The 21,866-nt window shown below is 35.0% G+C and overlaps 2 protein-coding genes and 1 pseudogene across 2 annotated transcripts; 1 reads left to right on the top strand and 2 right to left on the bottom strand.

Annotated features, from left to right (window-relative positions):
• The first annotated feature begins 3,159 nt into the window (after positions 1 to 3,159).
• Positions 3,160 to 6,542, top strand: LOC111984076 (UDP-glycosyltransferase 76B1). The gene is made up of 2 exons (XM_065763871.1): positions 3,160 to 3,691; positions 5,601 to 6,542. Exons 1-2 carry the CDS (start codon positions 3,199 to 3,201, stop codon positions 6,470 to 6,472), a joined length of 1,365 nt encoding a protein of 454 aa, XP_065619943.1. The 5' UTR covers positions 3,160 to 3,198; the 3' UTR covers positions 6,473 to 6,542.
• Positions 6,543 to 8,682: 2,140 nt separating this feature from the next.
• LOC111984074 (7-deoxyloganetic acid glucosyltransferase-like) lies at positions 8,683 to 15,832 on the bottom strand (annotated as a pseudogene).
• Positions 15,833 to 18,288: 2,456 nt separating this feature from the next.
• Positions 18,289 to 21,789, bottom strand: LOC111984065 (7-deoxyloganetic acid glucosyl transferase). Its single transcript, XM_024015691.2, has 2 exons — positions 21,201 to 21,789; positions 18,289 to 19,323 (listed from the first exon to the last, which is right to left on the bottom strand). Exons 1-2 carry the CDS (start codon positions 21,715 to 21,717, stop codon positions 18,380 to 18,382), a joined length of 1,461 nt encoding a protein of 486 aa, XP_023871459.2. The 5' UTR covers positions 21,718 to 21,789; the 3' UTR covers positions 18,289 to 18,379.
• Positions 21,790 to 21,866: the final 77 nt, after the last annotated feature.

The raw sequence follows: 21,866 nt of genomic DNA on the forward strand, positions 1-21,866 counted from the left end.
ATCATGGGTTTGTCCTTGTTGTAAAGTGTGAATTAATAATTTAGCTGAAGTGATGGGTGTTCGCACAAGCTACACACTTTAATAATGACTAGTTGTAGATTCATGCATTGCCTATGGAAAAATTTGATAGTTTATTTTTTTATTAAGTGAAAAATGAAAATAATAGATGAGATTTATAAGTTCTAGTCATTAATTATTTTTAAAATGATGTGATTATTTTTTAACAAAGTATAGTTGATATAATATATTAGCTTTTCTAAATGAAGCTATTATATTCGTTATTTGAAATTGTTTTAAATTTTGTAAGTTTTTTTTAAGGAAAATAATACATTTTACATTCAATTATTATATAAGGTGAAATATTTGTAAATAATGTAATGTGTGGTTGGAATTTGTTTTTAATGCTCCTCCCAAACAGTTTATCCATTATACATTTTGAATGACCTAAAGAAGAAGCAAATATAAGTAAAATCTATCACTTATATTAGAAAAAAAAAATACAAGACTCTAATAATATAAAAAATGTAATTTTATCAAGAATCTACTAACATTATGCTAAGAATGTGATCTAATTGTCAACAAAGCAATTCCTTTTTTTACACAAACCTCTCCTCCCAAAGCATCATTGAAGTGGATTGAAACGGATAGAAGTTGATCCAAGTGGGCTGAAATGGATCGTATGGACTGAAAGGATTGGAATGGACTTGAATGAATCATATAGACCGAAATGGACTAAAGTGGACTGAATGAGACCGAAATGGATTAAAACACTACACTGGTGTGTGGCTCAATAGGAGCGTAGCAGCAATAAATCCATATTTAAGTTTTTAGATATTATATAGATATAGATAATAATAATAAATTCTGTCTTTTTTTTTTTTTTAAAAATAAATAAAAAACATATAAATTTTATTAATGGTATCGTAGTATACATTAGACTGTTAGAGCTTACTTCCTTAGGTAGAAGTGTGGTGTTTCTTCCATCCAAGTTTTTAAACTATCCACAATTTTATTTATTTTTACATATAACAATATAACAATATTATTACGGACATAACAAATTTTACAATTTGTTTAAGTGACGGACTTCGATTAGTGTACAAATAATTTCACAATTAACATTACCTTTATTGTAATTGATCACAACTTGCTATTTCAACAATTGTAGTAAAAAAATTGAAATTTGTACCAGACTTATTGTTCTACATATGTAGTTAGATGTGGGCAGCTTTGTATACACTCACTGCTTAAAATATTGTAAGTTCTGCTTTGCATCATCCAATACATATGGTGGGCTATTTTTTTGTTGTCCCAAGGGGAGACTATTTGTGTATTTCCTGGGAAACTTTTGCAGTCCCACATCGAAGACAACTTCTCCTATTTGCTGCTTTATAAGCGTGAGCCGAAGGAGTAATGTACCATTAGTTTATTTTGTGGCCTGCAAAAATTTTCCAAGGAGTATACAAATAGTTTCCCTAGGACAACAAAAAAGTAGCCCACACGTGTACCAGAATCGAGAGGTTTGGCTGATTGAGTTTGAGAGCTTTCAATGTCATTAATGAGGCAACAAGAAAGGAAAGTTTTAAATCCTTTACAGATAAGGTCTCATTAAATTTTAAAAATCAACAACCGAAGCTCCTGTGGCAAAGAGGAAAGCAATTGAAGTTGGTATAAAACTTGTGATATGTGAAGGGGACAGGACAGCTTCCATGTCATACAACCTGTGTAGAACCCCACCTTAGTTACTCACTTGTCCATTGAGCATATTATTCTTTAAGACAAGATCTTTTTTGGATTCTTTTGATGGTTGGTTTGTATTTTATATCTTTGCTAACTTTCTATTAATTTTGTTGCCCACACCCTTGTTAAACATGCTTTTCTGTCAAATTAGGTGGGAATAATCCCTATCTCTTAAAAGTTAAATCCCGGAGTTTAACTTTTGCCCATGACCTAGAGATGGTGGTTCTTCCTGTTTTGTGTGCTGTTTTACTATTGTTTAATGAAATTCTTATTCATAAAAAAGTTTTACTACAATATATCATTAGGGTATATGTTAGTAAACCATTTTAGAAAATTTTTAATAAAAAAATGAAAAAATTACTAACTTTTTTTTTTACGACTCTTTTAATTTTTCATAAAATATTAAAAAAAATGATTAATGTATACGCTGAGAGCATATATTAATCAGACCCTTCGTAAAAAAAAAAATGTTTTTCTCTTGTTATCACTCCACTTCATATTGACTGTACCTCTTTGGAAATGAGTATCTTTGTTCACTATATATGAATAAGTGTGAATTAATAAAATCACCCTGGACAATAGTCCACATACTGCAGATAGGAAATTGTGGTCCCCTAGTCTACACTGGACACAGCTACAAAATTTAATACAAAAACTAACTGCTCCTTGTGCTTGGCACCATTGGTGCATGCGTCGGTGGTTCGCTTTCACCCCCATTACATTATAATGGTAGTGGCAACAGGTGTAGTCTTAAAAAAAAAAAGTTGTTTCCTTAAGTTGATTTTATTTATTTATATTTTTTGGGTACGATAGAATTTAAATTTATGTCATCTATTTTATGATGATTGATTGATTTTTTATTTTTTTATTTTTATATAAGTAGGTTTGAAACCCAAATTTTTTGTTTGATGACAATTGATTTCCTAAGTTTAATTTTTGTTTATTTGCATGGTGCACTATACTAATACACTTGCATTTGTGAGGTATGCCTTCTCATCTTATGTGGCAATTATTTACCAAAAATTAATAATCTTATGGGGCGTGGATTCTAGTAAGTTCATTCGATAAAGTTTTCAATCCTCAAATAAAGTATTATCGTTTGAATTTTGCTTATACCAAAAAAGAAACTCATTGGTATCTTAATCTAATAATAAAAGACAATCATAATTAATCTATAAATTAAGATAAATTTCATATATATTAAAAGTATAACAATCAATATTTTTTTTAAAATTTATACAAAATAGAAATTCTACTTTAGCTTAATCTAAGTATATATGTATGTGAAGCTTCCTTTTGAAGACTTGAACCCTGACCCTTACTCCCCACATCCTACAATCACTTATAACAATAAAAATTATTAATTATTTAAACTACAATTGTATAACTTAGTTTCGTTCATAAACTTATGACTTTAAATTGAGGGAGGAAGGAAAGCAAGTTTCATTATTCAATTCCATGGAGATCACAAGAGAGATCCATATGCAACAAAAAACCGCCCGCAGGTTGATACTTTTCCCATTGCCCTTGCAAGGCCACATAACCCCTATGCTTCATCTAGCAAGCATCCTTTATACTAAAGGCTTTTCCATCACCATCATCCACACACAGTTCAACCCTCCCAATCCTTCTAACTATCCTCATTTCACATTTCATTCCATTCCTGATGGCCTTTTGGAAAGTGAAGCAAACACTTCAGATGTTATAAGGCTCCTCATATTGATGAATGTCAATTGTATCACACCTTTTCGTGATTGCTTAGCTAAGTTATTAGCTGATGTCTCCAAGGATCCTGTTGCTTGTTTAATCACAGATGCTATGTGGCACTTCACTCAATCTGTGGCTGAAATCCTCAAGATCCCAAGAATTGTGTTAAGGACATCCAGTGTCTGCTCATTTCTTGCTTTTGTTGCCTTACTAGATCTGCGTGAAAAGAACCTCTCCATTCAAGGTGCATTTCTCTGTTGTGTGTTACATCAGTTAGAGTTTAACATTCATAAATTTTTAACAGTTTAATTTTTTGTCATATAAGTGATAGTTTATTACTGTATCAGCCATTAGAACAGACGCTTTTTGCTCTAATTCCATTTTCAATTTACCTACCATTTAAAACGTTAGAAAATTCAAGTATTTAATTACATTTATCAATCGAAATTTAGACCCCATCAAGGTGACAGTTTATGAGTTGTGAAATTGTGTTAGCTAGCTATTAATGCGTCTTTTCTACCATTCTATTCTACCACCTTCATCAATTTTGATTTTTGAATAAAGTTAATTTTCACAACTGTATCCGCAAAAAAAAAAAAAAAAAAAAAAAAATCACTTTCGCTTATCTACACCATTGATATTATTCTTTCTTACGCTAATTACAATAATTTGACATAATATGAAAAATTTTGTCTTTAGGAGTGATGTCAATAATAAATAAAAATATATAATTTTACAAATTAAAATGTTACTAATTACAAAAAATAATTTAAATATTTATTTATAATGTTAATGAAGTGATTCCAACCATATTTATTTTGTAGTAAAATTTGCAATAGTGTTAATATTCTCTATATTTCTTGGATGTTAAGGGGAAAAAAAAAAAAAAAAAAAAACCTCTGACATACATTGGAACTTTCGGTTTAGTTCTTTATGATCACATTGGAAAACTGGTTTGGGTATTTGTCATCACATGGTTTCCCATGTGAATATGGGATGTCTTTACCATCTTTCTTTTCATCAATAGCTCTACATCTTCCCCACATTCTGCTGATAGTTCCTGCTAAACATTGAGCATGAAGTTTGGTTTAGTACAAATGTATATACTGATGGGCACAATGTCCTTTTATGTTAGAATATAGTGTCATATTATATATTAAAAAATTCACATAAAAAATAGATCATGATTTTATGAAAATAGATGCCACTTAACTTAAAAAGTTATTCCTATAGTTTTGAGTCTAGTTATGTTATATCAATTAATTAATCATTTTTTTCTTCTCTATATGGGTCTTCAATTCACATGCATATACCTAATATTATAAGCTTAATGTATTCTTTTATATATATATTTTATATTAAATTCTTTGTAGCACAAATTTACCTAATAAATTGTATTTACTTAGATTTTTTTATTGTGGATATAAATTGTTAGGTCAAATCATGTTAATTTTTCGCTTTCTTCTGCTTTCTCTTTCTATCTTTTTTTTATTTATATTTTGACACATTCTTTTATCTTTCTTCTTACAATAAATGAATGATAAGCATGCATCTTTTTTTTTTTTTTTTTTTTATAATAAATTTAATTAATTAATTTATTTATTAAAGTTATGACCGTTTAATGTGAATAAGAATGAGATACAGTCTACCTGCCAACATTAATAGGGTTTCAAACCTTTTTTTTTTTGATGAGAAAGGGCTTCAAACTTTTTTGTATGCATTGATGAGATTATTAGGTACATACCATGAACATTCAAATAAATCTGTAATAAATAGTAAGTATCTATAGTCATTTTTAGTCTTGATTTGAATTAGTATGTCCCAATGACTTACTATTTTTTACTTGAATCTGAATATTTGGACTGAAATGTGTATATAGGAAAAATGGGAGCACCTGTTTGTACATAGAAAAAAAAAAAACTAATATTATTTTTCACATGGTTATCTCTTGAATAATAATCATTAATCCATTGAATATTTTAGATTATTGCAAAATTAAACCAATATATGTGAAAATATAGGTGAAGGTTAATGTTTCCTATCATAATGTCGTCCATCTATTTATTTGCTTAATTAATCCAATTGTTTTGTGTACTGTCTTATGAGTAATATTCAATTTTTTTTTCCCTTTCATTTCCCATAATCTCGATTAGAGGAACCAGTGCAAGAGCTTCCGCCACTGAAAGTGAAAGATCTTCCAATGATTGCCACACGCAATTCGGAGGACCTTTATCAACTATTGTCTCTGGCGGTAAAAGAAACCAAGGCCTCCTCTGGATTCATTTGGAACTCATTTGAAGACCTTGAACCATTGGCATTGACCACTTGTAAACAGAAGCTTACAATCCCAACCTTTCCAATAGGCCCATTTCACAAGTACTTTCCAGCCTCTTCATGTAGCTTACTAACACAAGACCAAAGCTCAATTTCATGGTTAAACACTCAAGCACCTAAATCCGTAATCTATGTAAGCTTTGGAAGCATTGCTGCATTAAATGAAGCTCAATTTTTGGAGATAGCTTGGGGCTTAGCAAACAGCAACCAACCCTTTTTGTGGGTGGTTCGACCAGGATTAGTCCGTGGCTCAGAATGGCTCGAACCATTGCCAAATGGGTTCCTAGAAAATTTGAATGGAAGGGGTCATATTGTGAAATGGGCTCCACAAGAAAAAGTGCTGGCCCATCATGCTACTGGGGGATTTTGGACACACAATGGATGGAATTCCACGTTAGAGAGTATATGCGAAGGAGTTCCAATGATTTGTCAACCTTTTTTCGGTGATCAAATGGTGAATGCTAGATATGTGAGCCATGTTTGGAAAGTTGGGGTACATTTGGAGAATAAGATAGAAAGAATGGAGATAGCCAGAGCAATTAGAAGACTAATGGTGGAGGCAGATGGGAAGGAGAAGGAGATGAGAGAGAGAATTGAGCATTTGAAGAAAAAGGTAGATGATTGTCTAAGCCAAGGGGGTTCTTCGTACCAATCCTTAGAGAACTTAACTAGTTATCTATTATCATTTTAGTCCTTCAATCTTGAATTTTCTGGTTTTTTTTTTCCTCAATAATAAATGCTTGATTGTTTATTTTATTTTACTTGGTTTCCATGTTCAATCCAAGGGATCATTTGAGTTTAGTTTTTGAGATTTTAGCACCTGGCCAGAATTATGTTTAGGGGAAATATTACGGACATGATCGTTTAATCACTAAGAAGGTTTTTAACAAATTGATTGTCCCCTTTAATTTTTATTTATAATGAAAATGTTTTTGTACCAGCTGTGTGTGGGATGTTTTATTGTTCAAGACAAGTTGATTTAGAGTGCATTGGATTAGTGTTTTTGTTTTATTGTTTTCATTTAGTTTATTAATGTATTTGTTTATGTACAGTTTATTAAAGTCTCATTTCTCTACCTCTTTCAGTCTTTTTTTTTTTTTTTTTTTTTTTAAAAAAAAAAAAAAAAAAAAAAAAAAAAAAAAAACAGTCTCATTTCTTCTACTTTTACCTACTTTCACGATTTCACCAAATTAGATTAGTAAAGCAATAAAAAAACCAATCTATCTAATTGCACATTTATTTTCCGTGTTGCCAATGGCCTCTTATTTTCAAACCAGATAATTCAAGTGGTTTCCTTCATGTTCATGAGGAAGTTTAAAATCCCTTATTATAGAAAAACTATTATGGCGTAAATGTACTTTTAGTCCTTACATTTTACATTTTTTATTTTTTTTTTATTTTGGTCTCTACATTTTATTTTTATCATTTTTAGTCCTTAAACCAATTAATGTGGGACATTTAAGTCTTTGAAGCACTATTCCATCAGCCAACTAACGGGGAAACTGATGTGGGCATTAAAATATTATTAAAAAAATTATTTGCATTTTTTAAATGCCAAAATTAAAAAAAAAAAAATTAATTACTCAATTTTAAGAACATGAAGATCAAACCCCACCGAATTAAAGAATATGAAACCCAGCAAAGAATAGAAACCTAGCAACCAAAAACCTCATACTCTCTCTCTTAATTCTCTCTCTCTACCCTCTCTCACTCATCGCTCGCCCTTTCGTCTTCATTCTCTCTCAAGACGATCTCAAAGATGCCACTTCATCCTCCAACGACGACTCGCCCCCGGATCCCACCACTCCCCACGACTCGTTTGAGTGGGATGAGTTCGGCTTTGAGTCCCATTCACCTCACAAGTTCGAGGACGAGCTCGACCCTGGCTCCTGGCGCTCGATCTTCGAACCTGACTCCTCCTTCTTCTCCTCCAAGGCCCCACCTGATCTAGTCCCTACCTCGGAGTCTGATTCGCTTTACTTTTCGGGAGTCTCGAATATGGTATCGGCGGTGAGTTTGGGTGATGCGCGGACGGAGTGGCCGAGGAGGTAGAAACAGTGGGGTTTGACGGCATTTTTTTGGTGGAGTTAGGGTTGGTGGTGTGAAACAATTTCATTGGATTTGGGGAGGCAGAAATGATGTTGTTGGATTTGCTCCAAACCCAAAAACTCAGATCTACTCCAAACCCAAAAACTATAGAATTTCTGTTTGAGTTTTTTGTTACTTGTTGTTGTGTTTGGTTGTTAAGAGATGGTTTGTTTGGTTGGGTTTGACTTGCTCTTAATCGATGGTGGTGGTGGGTTTGATTGTGAGAACATGAAGTTTGCTAGGTATTGTTGCTTTTGTTCTGGGTTTGATTGTGAGAAGGTGAAGTTTGATTCTGGGTTTGCTCTTGTTCTCTTTGACGTGCACTGTTGGTTTCTTTGATTTGTTTCTTGTTTTTTTGGATTTGATAGAGATTAGATTTGGTTGCTGGATTTTTTTTTGAAAATGATTTGGTTGCTGGATTTAGATTCAGGGTTTGTCATATATTGGTTTGGGTGTTGGGTTTATTTCTTGGATTTGGGTGCTGGGTTTCTATTCTTTGTTGGGTTTCATATTCTTTGATTTGGTGGGGTTTGATCTTCATGTTCTTAAGATTGAGTAATTAATTTTTTTTTTTTAAATTTTGGCATTTAAAAAATGCAAATAATTTTTTTAATAATATTTTAATGCCTACGTTAGTTTCTCCGTTAGTTGGCTGATGGAATAGTGCTTCAAGAACTTAAATGTCCCTTGTTAATTGGTTTAGGGACTAAAAGTGGTAAAAATAAAATGCAGAGACCAAAATGAAAAAAAAGTGCAAAATATAGGGACTAAAAGTGCATTTACGCCTACTATTATTTGATACACAAAAACCAATTAATCTGCTCCCATGCTCATCAACCTTATATCATCATCCAAGAGGCCCAAATTACAATAAGAAGACCCACCTTCACTTGCACTTTTTCTTGCCAACCTAGCCATCTCAGTTGTAGATTTCATGAACTCCTTCCTCCTTTCTCCCATCAAATCATTCACCATTTTTTCTACAATGAATCTATCACACACATCCTTCATGTCCAATCCTAACTTCCAAACCTCACTCACAAACCTACTATTCAATTTGTTGATCACGAAAGTAAGGCCAACAAATCATGGGCACCCCAGCTACTATACTTTCTAAGGTTGAATTCCACCCACTATGAGTCAAAAACCCATCTATTGCATGGTGGGCTAGGACCTCCTCTTGTGGGGTCCAACTCACCATGTACCCTCTTTCTTTTGTCCTGTCCACCAGCTCTATTGGAACCTCATTCCTATCATGCTCTCCAACAACCGAGTCGGATTGTAAGACCCACAAGAATCTTTTTTTGCTATTCACCAAACCAAACCAAAACTCCATGTGCTCATCCTTTGTCATAGTACTAATGCTTCCAAAGCTCACATAAATTACAGACTTCAATGGTTGAGCGTCAAGCCATGTCATGCAACTCCTATCCACTTCAAAGAGTCTGTTCGAAGATTGAGATTGGGACAATGATCTTTTGGCTTCAAGTTGAAACTTTAGAAGCGAATGGAGGGGTCCAATGGTGTAAACTTTAGAACAATGAGTTTGTATGTGGGAGAGTGCAGGTCCTTCTAGGTCATCAAACGTGTTAAATATGAGGGCATGCACTTGAGGGCTTCGGTGAGTCTCGGTTACAAAGATAGGGAGAGTGAAGTGGTTAAGGTCTGTGCCTCGACAAAAACTTGGGAGGTCTTGGTAACGGAGAAGCGAATGGAGGGGTCCAATGGTGTAAACTTTAGAATAATGAGTTCGTATGTGGGAGAGTGCAGGTCCTTCTAGGTCATCAAACGTGTTAAATATGAGGGCATGCGCTTGAAGTTGAAACTTTAGAAGCGAATGGAGGGGTCCAATGGTGTAAACTTTAGAACAATGAGTTCGTATGTGGGAGAGTGCAGGTCCTTCTAGGTCATCAAACGTGTTAAATATGAGGGCATGCGCTTGAGGGCTTCTTTGAGTCTCGGTTACAAAGATAGGGAGATTGAAGTGGTTAAGGTCTGTGCCTCGACAAAAACTTGGGAGGTCTCGGTAACGGAGAAAACTTTCCATGCCTGGCACAGTTGTTATCAAGTAGTCTATGTCCTCATTACCTAGAATTTATTTTAGCACATATAGACCCACACATTAGTATGATACCAACTTGAGTGATCCTAGAAACACTAAGAATTTTACCATGTAAAGCACTATATAAACTTTACAGATTGATGTGTCACTAATTAATCATAAAAAAATCATTCAGACATGGACGACTTGATATTATTATTATTATTATGTTGTTGTTGTTGTTGTGACATCAATAACATTTTTTGTCACATCATTTATAAGAATTTTGTAGTAAAATTGGTTATTGCTTTAGCATTTTTCTTCAGACTTTTTTTTTTCTTTTGGTTGCTTATGAACTCATGAAAATCAACAAATTTAGTGACACAACTTTTCACAAATATTGACATATAGCCTATTGTAATGCGTGCTTAAGAAAAATGTTATCCGTAATGAGTCCATATGAAGTAATATTGCTCTAATCATAATTTTAAACAATTGTGAAAAAAATTGTGAAAATTTGTCTCCATTGCTCATGGAATATTGACCTAAGAAGAGCTATCAAATTCGATAAAGAGCTTTCCCAATTTTCCTAAGGAAGTGTCTTAAATTTCAGCTATGTTAACAAAAAGGAAAATTACTACTTACTAGTAGACACACTCTAGTGTATACATAGTACACATAAATTGTCATTTCTGTGTACACTAGATTGTGTGTAATAGACACCACTCTAACAAAAATGACTACTTTTAAAAAAAATAATATACCTTATATATATAATATATATATATATATATATTAATATTCAACAGTTAGAGGTGAGGAGATTTAAAAACTAAACGTGTCTTTATTGAATATCAAGAGATGTCAGTCAAATTCGTGGCTATAAAATGATCAAATTCGTGGATTACATAAATAGGTAAGATTAACATTGTATACAACATCTTTAGAACTTATCATCATCTTTTTGTGCCTATTCATGTGCAGTCTGCAACAGGTGAATCCCAAACATTTGTCTGTTTGCAACTGGTGGGAAAAAAGAACTGTTACATTAATGTATTAGTTCAGCTAAGCTAAGTTGAGTTTTCATTTTCTCATGAACAATAAAGAACATTAGACTTTTTGATGATTTTTTGTTGTGCGTATTGGTGAAATAAATATGTTTACACAAGGTTAAAGAAGAGAGAGAGAAAATAATATGACACAAGGAATTTACGTGGTTTGGCAATATGCCTACGTCCACGGGAGACGACAGAATAATTTTCACTATAATTTTGGAGATTAAAACAATGACTTCAAAGCACTCACACACAAACCCAAACCCCAAATACACCCTTGGTTCTCTCACAAACAAATAGAGAACACCCTATTGTATTTAGGCAAATTGCAAGACCCTAACTTCCTATCTCTGGTGTGCACACACAAAAGAAGCTATTTTTCTATCTCCGTAGCTCACCCTTGCATGCTTTCATTTGCTCCACACATATTGTATTTATAGCCAAGGTTCAGCCAAAATCTCCAATGTGAAACACCAATATTTGTTCAAGGAATTCAAGAATAGTGGCTAAGCATTTATTGCCAAAGAATCATATATTTCAGCTACCATGTATTTGTTTGCTCAAGTGTAGTTCATTGCCAAGAAGTCATACATTTTGGCTGGACCAAAAGAATGCATGAATACTTGTTCAAGTTAGTTTTCTTCCTTGCCGTTTCTTGATGATTCATGCATGCAAGAAGTCATATGTTTCGGCCAAAAAGTTGTAGTTTGTATGCATGTCAATAATGCAAGACTTTATCAACAAACAAGTCAATAATTTCGGCTATGGCTTGACATGAAATCTTCTTGCAACTTCTTGCAACTCTTGATGGTTTGTAGTTTAATTGTCAAGCCACAAATTTTTGACAATTCAAGCCATTCTATTTGACAATTCAAGCCATTCTAACATTTTTCTTTTTTTCCTAAAACTTTTTTCTAGTAGCCAAAAATGTTTTTAAAAACAAATAAAACCTTGCAAATGGATGCCAGATATGAAAGTTACCTCTAACAAGAAGCTTGCCAGTTTCAATTATATTAGGAAGAGAAAAAAAGGCCCAGAAGCAGCTGGCACTGATGGTACGGAAATAAATGATTGGAATTTGAAGCTCATTGGCAATATCGCTAGTAAAACTGCTAATGAGTCCATCAACTATGATGCAAGTCAAGGAACTAGTGTTGGAGCCAAGTTGATTTGAAGCAACATCTCTCTAAGAAGAGGCTTGGTTTTCGAATTTAACGAGTCATACAGTTCCATGAACTTGTCAAAAGCTCGTGGGTGGTCAGCTGAAAGGCCATCAAAGACGGTCTTGAATTGGAACCCTGGATTGCAACTGTTAATGTATATTATGTTAATGTATATTATGGGCTTTAGGCCCAGCTGGTTTACTTGTATAGCACACTTGTATTACACTTTACTTTTACCACACACATATGCTTACTTGTACCGCACACATATGCCTCTTATATAAAGGCATCACATGTATATTCCTTGATTATGAAATACAATACTTCAATTCAGTATTTCTAACATGGTATCAGAGCCACTGCTCTGACCTTTCTTTTAGCAGTCTTGTCTCTCTTGGTGTTACTCTACCCTTATCGCTTCTGCCGTCACAACAGCCACTGCAGCCACTCACCGTTGAACCTACGATGTCTCTCAGCCGTTGTCCTTAGGTTTCGGAACTGCAGCCGTCGTCGTTAAGGAGTCCCGCACCACACAGATCACTGCAACCACCGTCTCCGCCGTGTATCTTCCTCCGATAAAGTTTTTGCACATACCACCATGATCGTCTCGCCTCGATCTACGCATTCGTGGAGGTCTCGCAAGCATCGGAGCCTGCACGTGCTCTTACTCGCCGCCTAAAGAAGCCGCGCCTCAGCCACGCGCCCCATACGTCGTCACAGCCTCAGTCACGCGCCTCACGCGCCGCCACGCGTCCTCACAGCCTCAGTCACGAGCCTCACGCGCTGTCACGCGCCCTCACTCAGTTCTGCTGACGTCATCCGTGACGTCATCTTGCCACGTCACCTAGGGCTGACGTCATCATCCACTCATCTACTGACGTCATCCACCACAGCTGACGTCATCATTGACTGACCGTTGACTTTGACCGTTGACCAGTGTTGACTTTGACCGTTGACTTTTCTACGGTTGACTTTTTTACAGTCCAGGGTTCTCCTTACCCAGTTTTTCGCATAGATTTCATTTTTGCTGTCTGTTTTTGCATATTGTGTTTCTAAATGGATAAAAAGGATGTTTTTCTTCCTCGCCCCATCAATACTGTATTGGAGGGGAATAAGAATTACTTATCTTGTTCTCAAGCTATGCGCAGTTTTCTTAAGGGTCGCATGCTCTGGCATTACTGTACTGGTGCAATTACCATTCCNGGAAGAGGACTGCGATTAAGAAGCTGACCTCGGATGGGCTCAAAGTCCTTGTGAAGTGACATCAGGAACTCATAGAGACGAAATTCATCTCTAACTGTAGCATATTGCTGAGCATCTTTTGAGCATGCCCAAATTGGATCAGAAAGGTCAATTTGGTCCCAAATGAAGTGAAGCTGATCATAGTAGTCATTGATGGATTGCCCTGGTTCTTGTCGAAGTTGATGCAATTCAACTACCAACTGATATTTCATGGATCCGTGAGTAGTGGAGTACCTTTTGGCCAACATATCCCATGCAGATTTTGCATCATCAAAGCTGCCCAACTGATTGGAGATGGAGGGGATGGAAGTGTTCCGAATCCATGTGAGGATCATGTGGTTGTGACTATCCTATTCAATCATGCGACCAAGGAAGGCAGCATCTTCTTCACTTGCTCCCTGGACAGGAATGGTAATTGCACCAGTACAGTAATGCCAAAGCATGCGACCCTTAAGAAAACTGCGCATAGCTTGAGACCAAGATAAGTAATTCTTGTTCCCCTCCAATACAGTATTGATAGGGCGAGGAAGAAAAACATCCTTTTTATCCATTTAGAAACACAATATGCAAAAACAGACAGCAAAAATGAAATCTATGCGAAAAACTAGGTAAGGAGAACCCTGGACTGTAAAAAAGTCAACCGTAGAAAAGTCAACGGTCAAAGTCAAACCTCAGTCAAAGTCAACGCTGGTCAATGGCCCAGTCAACGGTCAGTTAATGATGACGTCAACTGTGGTGGATGACGTCAGCAGATGAGTGGATGATGATGTCAGCCCTAGGTGACGTGGCAAGATAACGTCACAGATGACGTCGACAGAACTGAGTGAGGGCGCGTGACAGCGCGTGAGGCGCGTGACTTCTTGGCAATGAACTACACTTGAGCAAACAAATACATGATAGCCGAAATATATGATTCTTTGGCAATAAATGCTTAGCCACTATTCTTGAATTCCTTGAACAAATATTGGTGTTTCACATTGGAGATTTCGGCTGAACCTTGGCTATAAATACAATATGTGTGGAGCAAATGAAAGCATGCAAGGGTGAGCTAGGGAGATAGAAAAATAGCTTCTTTTGTGTGTGCACACCAGAGATAGGAAGTTAGGGTCTTGCAATTTGCCTAAATACAATAGGGTGTTCTCTATTTGTTTGTGAGAGAACCAAGAGTGTATTTGGGGTTTGGGTTTGTGTGTGAGTGCTTTGAAATCATTGTTTAATCTCCAAAATTATAGTGAAAATTATTCTGTCGTCTCCCGTGGACGTAGGATATTGCCAACCACGTAAATTCCTTGTGTCATATTATTTTCTCTCTCTCTTCTTTAACCTTGTGTAAACAATTTATTTCACCAATACGCACAACAAAAAATCATCAAAAAGTCTAATGTTCTTTATTGTTCATGAGAAAATGAAAACTCAACTTAGCTTAGTGAACTAATACATTAATGTAACAGTTCTTTTTTCCCACCAGTTGCAAACAGACAAATGTTTGGGATTCACCTGTTGCAGACTCACATGAATAGGCACAAAAAGATGATGATAAGTTCTAAAGATGTTGTATACAATGTTAATCTTACCTATTTATGTAATCCACGAATTTGATCATTTTATAGCCACGAATTTGACTGACATCTCTTGATATTCAATAAAGACACGTTTAGTTTTTAAATCTCCTCACCTCTAACTTTGAATATATATATATATATATATATATATATATATATATATAAGGTATATTATTTTTTTAAAAGTAGTCATTTTTGTTAGAGTGGTGTCTATTACACACCGATGGCTTCTTAAGGATTTGGGTGTGTCCACATCCTCTGCTACTCCCCTTTATTATGACAACCAGAGTGCCATTCATATTGCTCACAATGACGTCTTCCATGAACGGACTAAACACATCGAGATTGATTGTCATTTTATCTGTTCTCATCTTGTCCATGGTGCTCTCAAGCTTTTCTCCGTCTCCTCCATAGATCAACTTGCAGATATCTTCACCAAGGCACTTCCTAAGGGACGCACTCATGATTTGGTTGACAACCTCAAGCTGGTCTCACATCTACCTTGAGCTTGAGAGGGGCTGTTAATGTATATTATGTTAATGTATATTATGGGCTTTAGACCTAGCTGGTTTACTTGTATAGCACACTTGTACTACACTTTACTTGAACCACACACATATGCTTACTTGTACCACACACATATGCCTCCTATATAAAGGCATCACATGTATATTCCTTGATTATGAAATACAATACTTCAATTCAGTATTTTTAACAGCAACTAAAACGGGTTTCCATATCGGTGTAGCGGACAAGGCGTTCGTGGATGAAATCAGTGTTGAGGAAGGTGACTTGAATGCCGGCAAGGCCGAGAAGCTCAGCTAGCTTGAGCATGGAGTTTACATGTCCGTGCGCCGGAAAGGGAAAGATTAGAACGTGGGCAGTAGGACACTGTTCCATGATCAACTTTAGGTTTTTGGATTCACTTAATATTGTCAGTTCTCTCTGTGACCCTCCTATTGACACTGCTTGTGGTTTGAGTGGTTTTACTTTTTATAATTTCCAATAGTCGTGCACGTGCGTGGCAAAGAGTACTGTAGAATTGCTTCCTAGCTCCATGCCCTTGTCATTGCAAAAGTCGTGCAATTTTTTGTGTGGTCTTAATGTTTTACTTTGGGCAAGCCTACTAGATGACACATATTATGGTAGGTGCTAACTTATTATATTAGTTGTGGCACAACGTGTGGCTATGAGAAGAAACAGCGAACGTAGAGCCAATGGCAGAGGTGGACAAGACCTACCGACACTGCCAAAGAGATGAGACCAAAAATTTTCAATTATTTACGAAGAGATATGGAAGTAGAAAAAAAGCCAAAGATGAAAAGTCATAATTCTAAAGTGTAATTTCATAATTGTTATGGTTAAGTTGTGGGCTGATTTGAGAAATTAAAGATACTAAAGGGTATAAATAGGTAGGCTGATTTGAGAAATTGAGCCCAGTATAATTAAGCTTGCCCCCCCTTTACAACATCCTTTGCCCCTAGACCAAAAAGAAGCGCAAATAATAACAACAAAATTAGCCTACTAACAAAAGTTATCAATCTAAAATCGAAAAAAAAAAAAAAAAAAAAAAAAAAAAAAAAAAAAAAAAAAATCTTCTACTAAATTCAAAAAAGAAAAACTTAACATTTACCAACCCTGTCTGCTCCCCTCGCCCAATACTAGATTTTGGACTAGCTGAGTAGTAGACAGAAGCGAGACTAGTCTCAGTCGAATCTCCATCAGAGTTGCATCGACCCTCGCAGCGGTGTGGCCCGAATGGTATTTCTAGTGTTTATAAGGTAACGTTTTTTCTTTGAGAATCAACTTCAAAGTAGTCTTCATAAATTTTTTTACAGTAAATGTAAAGTCTTTACTTTCAAATAATTAAATAATCATTTAAAACAATTAAAAATAAAGCTTCTACTCAACGAAAAAACGTTACCTTATCAACACTAGAAATATATATTCAATATTCAACACTAGAAAGGATGATCAAGTTGGATTCTCTACTTGGGTGTTACTATAGTAGCGAATTTGCTGAGTCCAGACTTACAAGTAGGAGAACAAGTGAGCAATAGTTGTTATCACAGTCCCTTAAGGGCACTAGTGGGCATTGAGTTGGGGGAGTGAGGTTTTTTTATTTTTTATTTTTATTTTTATTTTATATTTTAAGGGCTTCCTATTGTAGGATTCAAACTTGGGAGCTTCACCCTCCAAACCGCTTGGAAGTAAGCCCAATGACCACTAGAGAACCATCCTCAGAACATCCCATTTTGCTACTCTTAAACCGGTAACATGAAATTATCACCCCATTATTCAGCACTAAAAACCCGAAGAAAATTGGCATTTGTCCCTTTCGCGCAAAAAATCTAGCATTTTGCCTAATTTCTCAAACTAATTAAGGAAATGTCTCTGTTTTGAAATTCGATTTTCTTAAAATCGAGTTTCAACGTCACTATAGGCTCCCTAAAACGCCACTATAGGTATCAGTTTGTTATAACTTGATTGTCCAAAAATCGAGTTTTAAATTGAAATTTGATTTTTAGAAAATCGAATTTCAAAACAGAGGCATTTCTCTAATTAGTTTGAGAAATAGGACAAAATGCTGATTTTAAAAAAGAAAAAGAAAAAAGGGCAAAAGCCCATTTTCTCCCTAAAAACCCTTCTTAATCAAGACAAAAAAAAGACTTATTGATGAGACCCATATTCTTCCAAGTTAAGTTAATAATCAACAATGGAACTTTGCTAACTCATCCTTGCGCACAACTTGTCAAACTCTATCTCTTTGAATTGAAAGTTTTATGGTTGAACATTTATTAGTTTACAATATTCCTTAGTCCTTACCGTTGCACTTGTATGGTTTTACAGATATCTTACCGTTGGACTTATAATTTTCTTTTATGGTAAACTGTTGTGTTTCTATCTTTGACTTTGCAATTGTTTTAACTGCTAAATTGCAATTCAATCTAAAAGGATCATTTGAGTTTAGTTTTTGAGATTTTAGCACCTGGCCTGAATTATGTTTAGGGGAAATATTACGGACATGATCGTTTAAGTGGTCCAATGACTAATAAGGCTTTTTTACAAATTGATTGTCCCCTATTATTTTTATTTATAATAAAAGTGCTTTCGGACATGTGCGTGGGATGAATTAATTATTTTAAAAGACAAGACAATTTAGTGTATATTTTTGTATTATTCTTTTTTTTTTTAATTATTTAGTTTCTTAATATGTTTGTTTATGTACAATTTTTTAAAACTTCATTTTTTCTACTTTTGCAATTTTACTCACTTTCACCAAATTAGTAAAGCAATAAAAAAATCAATCTAATCCCACGTTTATTTTCTGTGTTGCCAATGACCTCTTATTTTCAAAGTTGATAATTCAAGTGGTTTCCTTCATGTGCAAGAGGATGTTCAATATCCCCTTATGATAGAAATACCATTATTTGACACAAGGAAAGTTTAATCTGCTTCCATGCACATCAACCTGATATCTTTGACCAAACAGTCCAAATTATAATAAGAGGATCCACCTTCGCTCACACTTTTTCTTGCCAACCAAGCCATCTCATTAGCTGATTTCATGAACACCTCCCTCCTCCTCCCCATCAAATCATTCACCATCTTTTCTACAATGAATCTATCACACGCATCCTTTATGTCTAACCCTAACTTCCAAACCTCACTCACAAACCTACTATTCAATTGTTGATCACCAATGAACGGCCAACAGATCATGGGCACCCCAGCTACTATACTTTCTAAGGTTGAGTTCCACCCACTGTGGGTCAAAAACCCACCTATTGCATGGTGGGCTAGGACCTCCTCTTGTGGGGCCCAACTCACTATGTACCCTCTCTCTTTTGTCCCCTTCAGCAGCTCCTCTGGAACCTCATTCCTATTGTGCTCTCCTACAACTAAGTCAGATCGTATGACCCATAAGAACCGTTGTTTGCTATTCACCAAACCAAACCAAAACTCCATGTGCTCGTCCTTTGTGATAGTCGTAATGCTTCCAAAGCTTACATAGATTACAGACTTCAATGGTTGAGCATCCAGCCATGTCATGCAACTCTTGTCCACTTCATACAGGTTGTTTGCAGATTGAGATTGGGACGATGATGTTTCGGCTTCGAGTCGGAATTTTAGGTGCGTGTGGAGGGGTCCAATGGTGTAGACTTTGGAACAATGAGTGCGTATGTGGGAGAGTACAGGTCCTTCTAGATCTTCAAACGTGTTAAGTATGAGGGCATGTGCATGAGGACTTTGTTGAGTCTCGGTCACAAAGATATGGAGATTGCAGTGGTTTAGGTCGTTGACTTGGCAAAAACTTGGGAGGTCTCGGTAACGGAGAAAACTTTCCATGCTTGGCACAGTTGTTATCAAGCGGTCCATGTCCTCATTTCCTAGAGTTTTAACGCATACACACCCACTTGTTAGTATAATATCAACTTAAATGATGTTAGGGATACTAGAAATGTACCACTTAAGTTTTACAAACTAATGTCACTAATTACAGTAAAGTAATTTAAACATTTATTATAATAGTATATTGTTGAAGTGATCACATTGATCACATATGTTGCCGTGTTATTTATATGCAATTTGTTGTAAAATTAATAATAGTTTTAGCATACTTCTAACATCTTTGGATCTTTTGGTTGCTTAAGACCTCATGAAAAATCAATAAATTAAGTGACACAAAATTATTCACAAATATTGACATATGGCCTAATGTAATGGGCGCTTGATAAAAGTGGTGTCCGTGATGGACTCATATGAAAATAATATTACTCAAATCACAACTTACTACTTTATAAAGTTGTAAAAGATATTGTCAAATTTTTTGTGTATTTGTTGCTCGTGGAAAATTGACTAAAGAAGAGCCATCAAACTCTTTAAGGAGCTTTCCTAATTTTCCTAAGAAAGTATCTTAAATTCTAGCTACATAATAAAAATGGCTACTCTTTTAGTACCTAATACATCTTAAGGATCATATTCTTTTTGATAATTTGATAATTGGAGGTGAGAGGATGGTAACTTAAATGTGTACATTGAAAGCACTAGAAAATGCTTATTAGTTGAGCTACATAGTGGTTGACTATATAAGGATTAGATTCATTAATTACTCTTTTGTAAATAACATTAATACATTATTTACACAAAAATTATGATCGTTAAATTATTTTGTAGTTAATAATATATTAATGTTATTTGCTGAAGAGTAATCCAAGAATTCCATTTCAGTTTTTAATTTCGTATTAAACAGGGGACATTAACATTGTATACAATATCTTAAGCACTTATCATCATCCTTTTTGTGCACATTCATGTGCATTGTTCGGATGAATCCCAATTGAAAGGACATTTGTCTCATTGCAAAAGGGGTAGAAAAATTGTTATATTAGTGTATTGGTTGAACTAAGTTGGGTTTTTCATTTCCTTATTGAACAAGTATTTGGTACGGGGTATTTTAAGGAGTCTGGAAAATGGAAAGAAAAACAATTTTGCTTTGTCTGTTTGGTAGGGGAGCAATTTGGATGGAAAGAAAATGGGTGTGAGGGAGTTTTCTTTTCTTTCCGAGAGTACTAGTACAAAATTGTTCCCCTCCAAATTGAGGAGAAAATATGGGAGAAAGTGTGCAATAAAGACACAACTATCATTTTACCCCTCTCTCCTAGCCAATAAACATTATCAACTGAAGGTTCCATCATGCCTGCCTAGCTATTATAACTTTTTATTCTTTTTTAAAGAATCATTATGCCATTATAAGTTATAACTGTATCAAAACAACTTTGTCTACCATTATCAGAGAGGAAGTCTTGAAACACAACAAAATTACACAATATTTTTACAACACTTTTATTTTGATTGTGATAAACTGACTAAAATATTATTTTATTTTATTTTAAGATATGATAGATTGGATCTAATTATTTTAATTTGTTGTAAAAATGTTGTGAGATTTTGTTGTGACTATATATAGAAGACTCGTTATTATAAGTTATACATTTTCTGTAGTAGAAATCAATTATTATTATATTAAATTGTATTTTCTTAATAAAAAAATTATAATTAACTAGCCATGCATCGATACCTTTTTTTTTTTTTTTTTTTTCAGCTTTTGAAAAAAATTATATTCACTTTTTTATTGTCTGTACGAAAAACAAATGGTTAAAAATTAAAAATTTTCCTATGCTTCCAAACAAACAGAGTCTAAAAGATTAAAGATTAGTGACTAAAAAAAAAAAACTTGCAAATGGATGCCGATTCTGAAAGTTACCTCTAACAGGAATCTCGCCAGCTTCAATGATTTTAGGAACAGAAAAATAAGCCCAAAAGCAGCAGGCACTGATGGTACGAAAATAAATGATTGGAATCCGAAACTCATTGGCAATATCACTGGTAAAACCGCCAATGAGTCCATCTACTATGATGCAAGTCAAGGAAGGCCTAGTGTTGGAGCCAATAAGTTGATTTGAAGCCAGCATCTCCCTAAGAAGAAGCTTGGTTTTCGAATTTAACGAGTCATACACTTCGATGAACTTGATAAGAGATCGTGGGTGGTCAGCGGAAAGGCCATCAGAGATGGTCTTGAATTGGAACCCTGGATAGCAACTAAAACGGGTTTCGATATCAGTGTAGCGGACAAGGCGTTCGTGGATGAAATCAGTGTTGAGGAAGGTCACATGAATGCCGGCAAGGCCAAGAAGCTCAGCTAGCTTGAGCATGGAGTTTACATGTCCCTGCGCCGGAAAGGGAAAGATTAGAACATGGGCAGGAGAACAGCACTGTTCCATGATGAACTTTAGGTTTATGGATTTACTTAATGTCACTTTTATCTGTATTGACACTAATTTTGGTTTGAGTGGTGTTTAGTTTAACGCATTATTATTGCCCACAAATACTACATATATAGTTACGTACACTCATTACTTCTTTGCCTAGA

Source organism: Quercus suber, unplaced genomic scaffold, assembly GCF_002906115.3.
Source record: "Quercus suber isolate HL8 unplaced genomic scaffold, Cork oak 2.0 scaffold_529, whole genome shotgun sequence".
In the NCBI taxonomy this organism is placed as follows: Eukaryota; Viridiplantae; Streptophyta; class Magnoliopsida; order Fagales; family Fagaceae; genus Quercus; species Quercus suber.

Excerpts from the sequence above, each read along its gene's own strand:
- LOC111984076 (XM_065763871.1), top strand. The coding sequence starts at position 3,199 with ATGGAGATCACAAGAGAGATCCATATGCAACAAAAAACCGCCCGCAGG. Across the intron at positions 3,692-5,600 it reads AAAGAACCTCTCCATTCAAG|AGGAACCAGTGCAAGAGCTT; the intron begins GTGCATTTCTCT and ends AATCTCGATTAG.
- LOC111984065 (XM_024015691.2), bottom strand. The coding sequence starts at position 21,717 with ATGGAACAGTGCTGTTCTCCTGCCCATGTTCTAATCTTTCCCTTTCCG. Across the intron at positions 19,324-21,200 it reads TGGCGAGATTCCTGTTAGAG|GAAATGAGGACATGGACCGC; the intron begins GTAACTTTCAGA and ends TTAAAACTCTAG.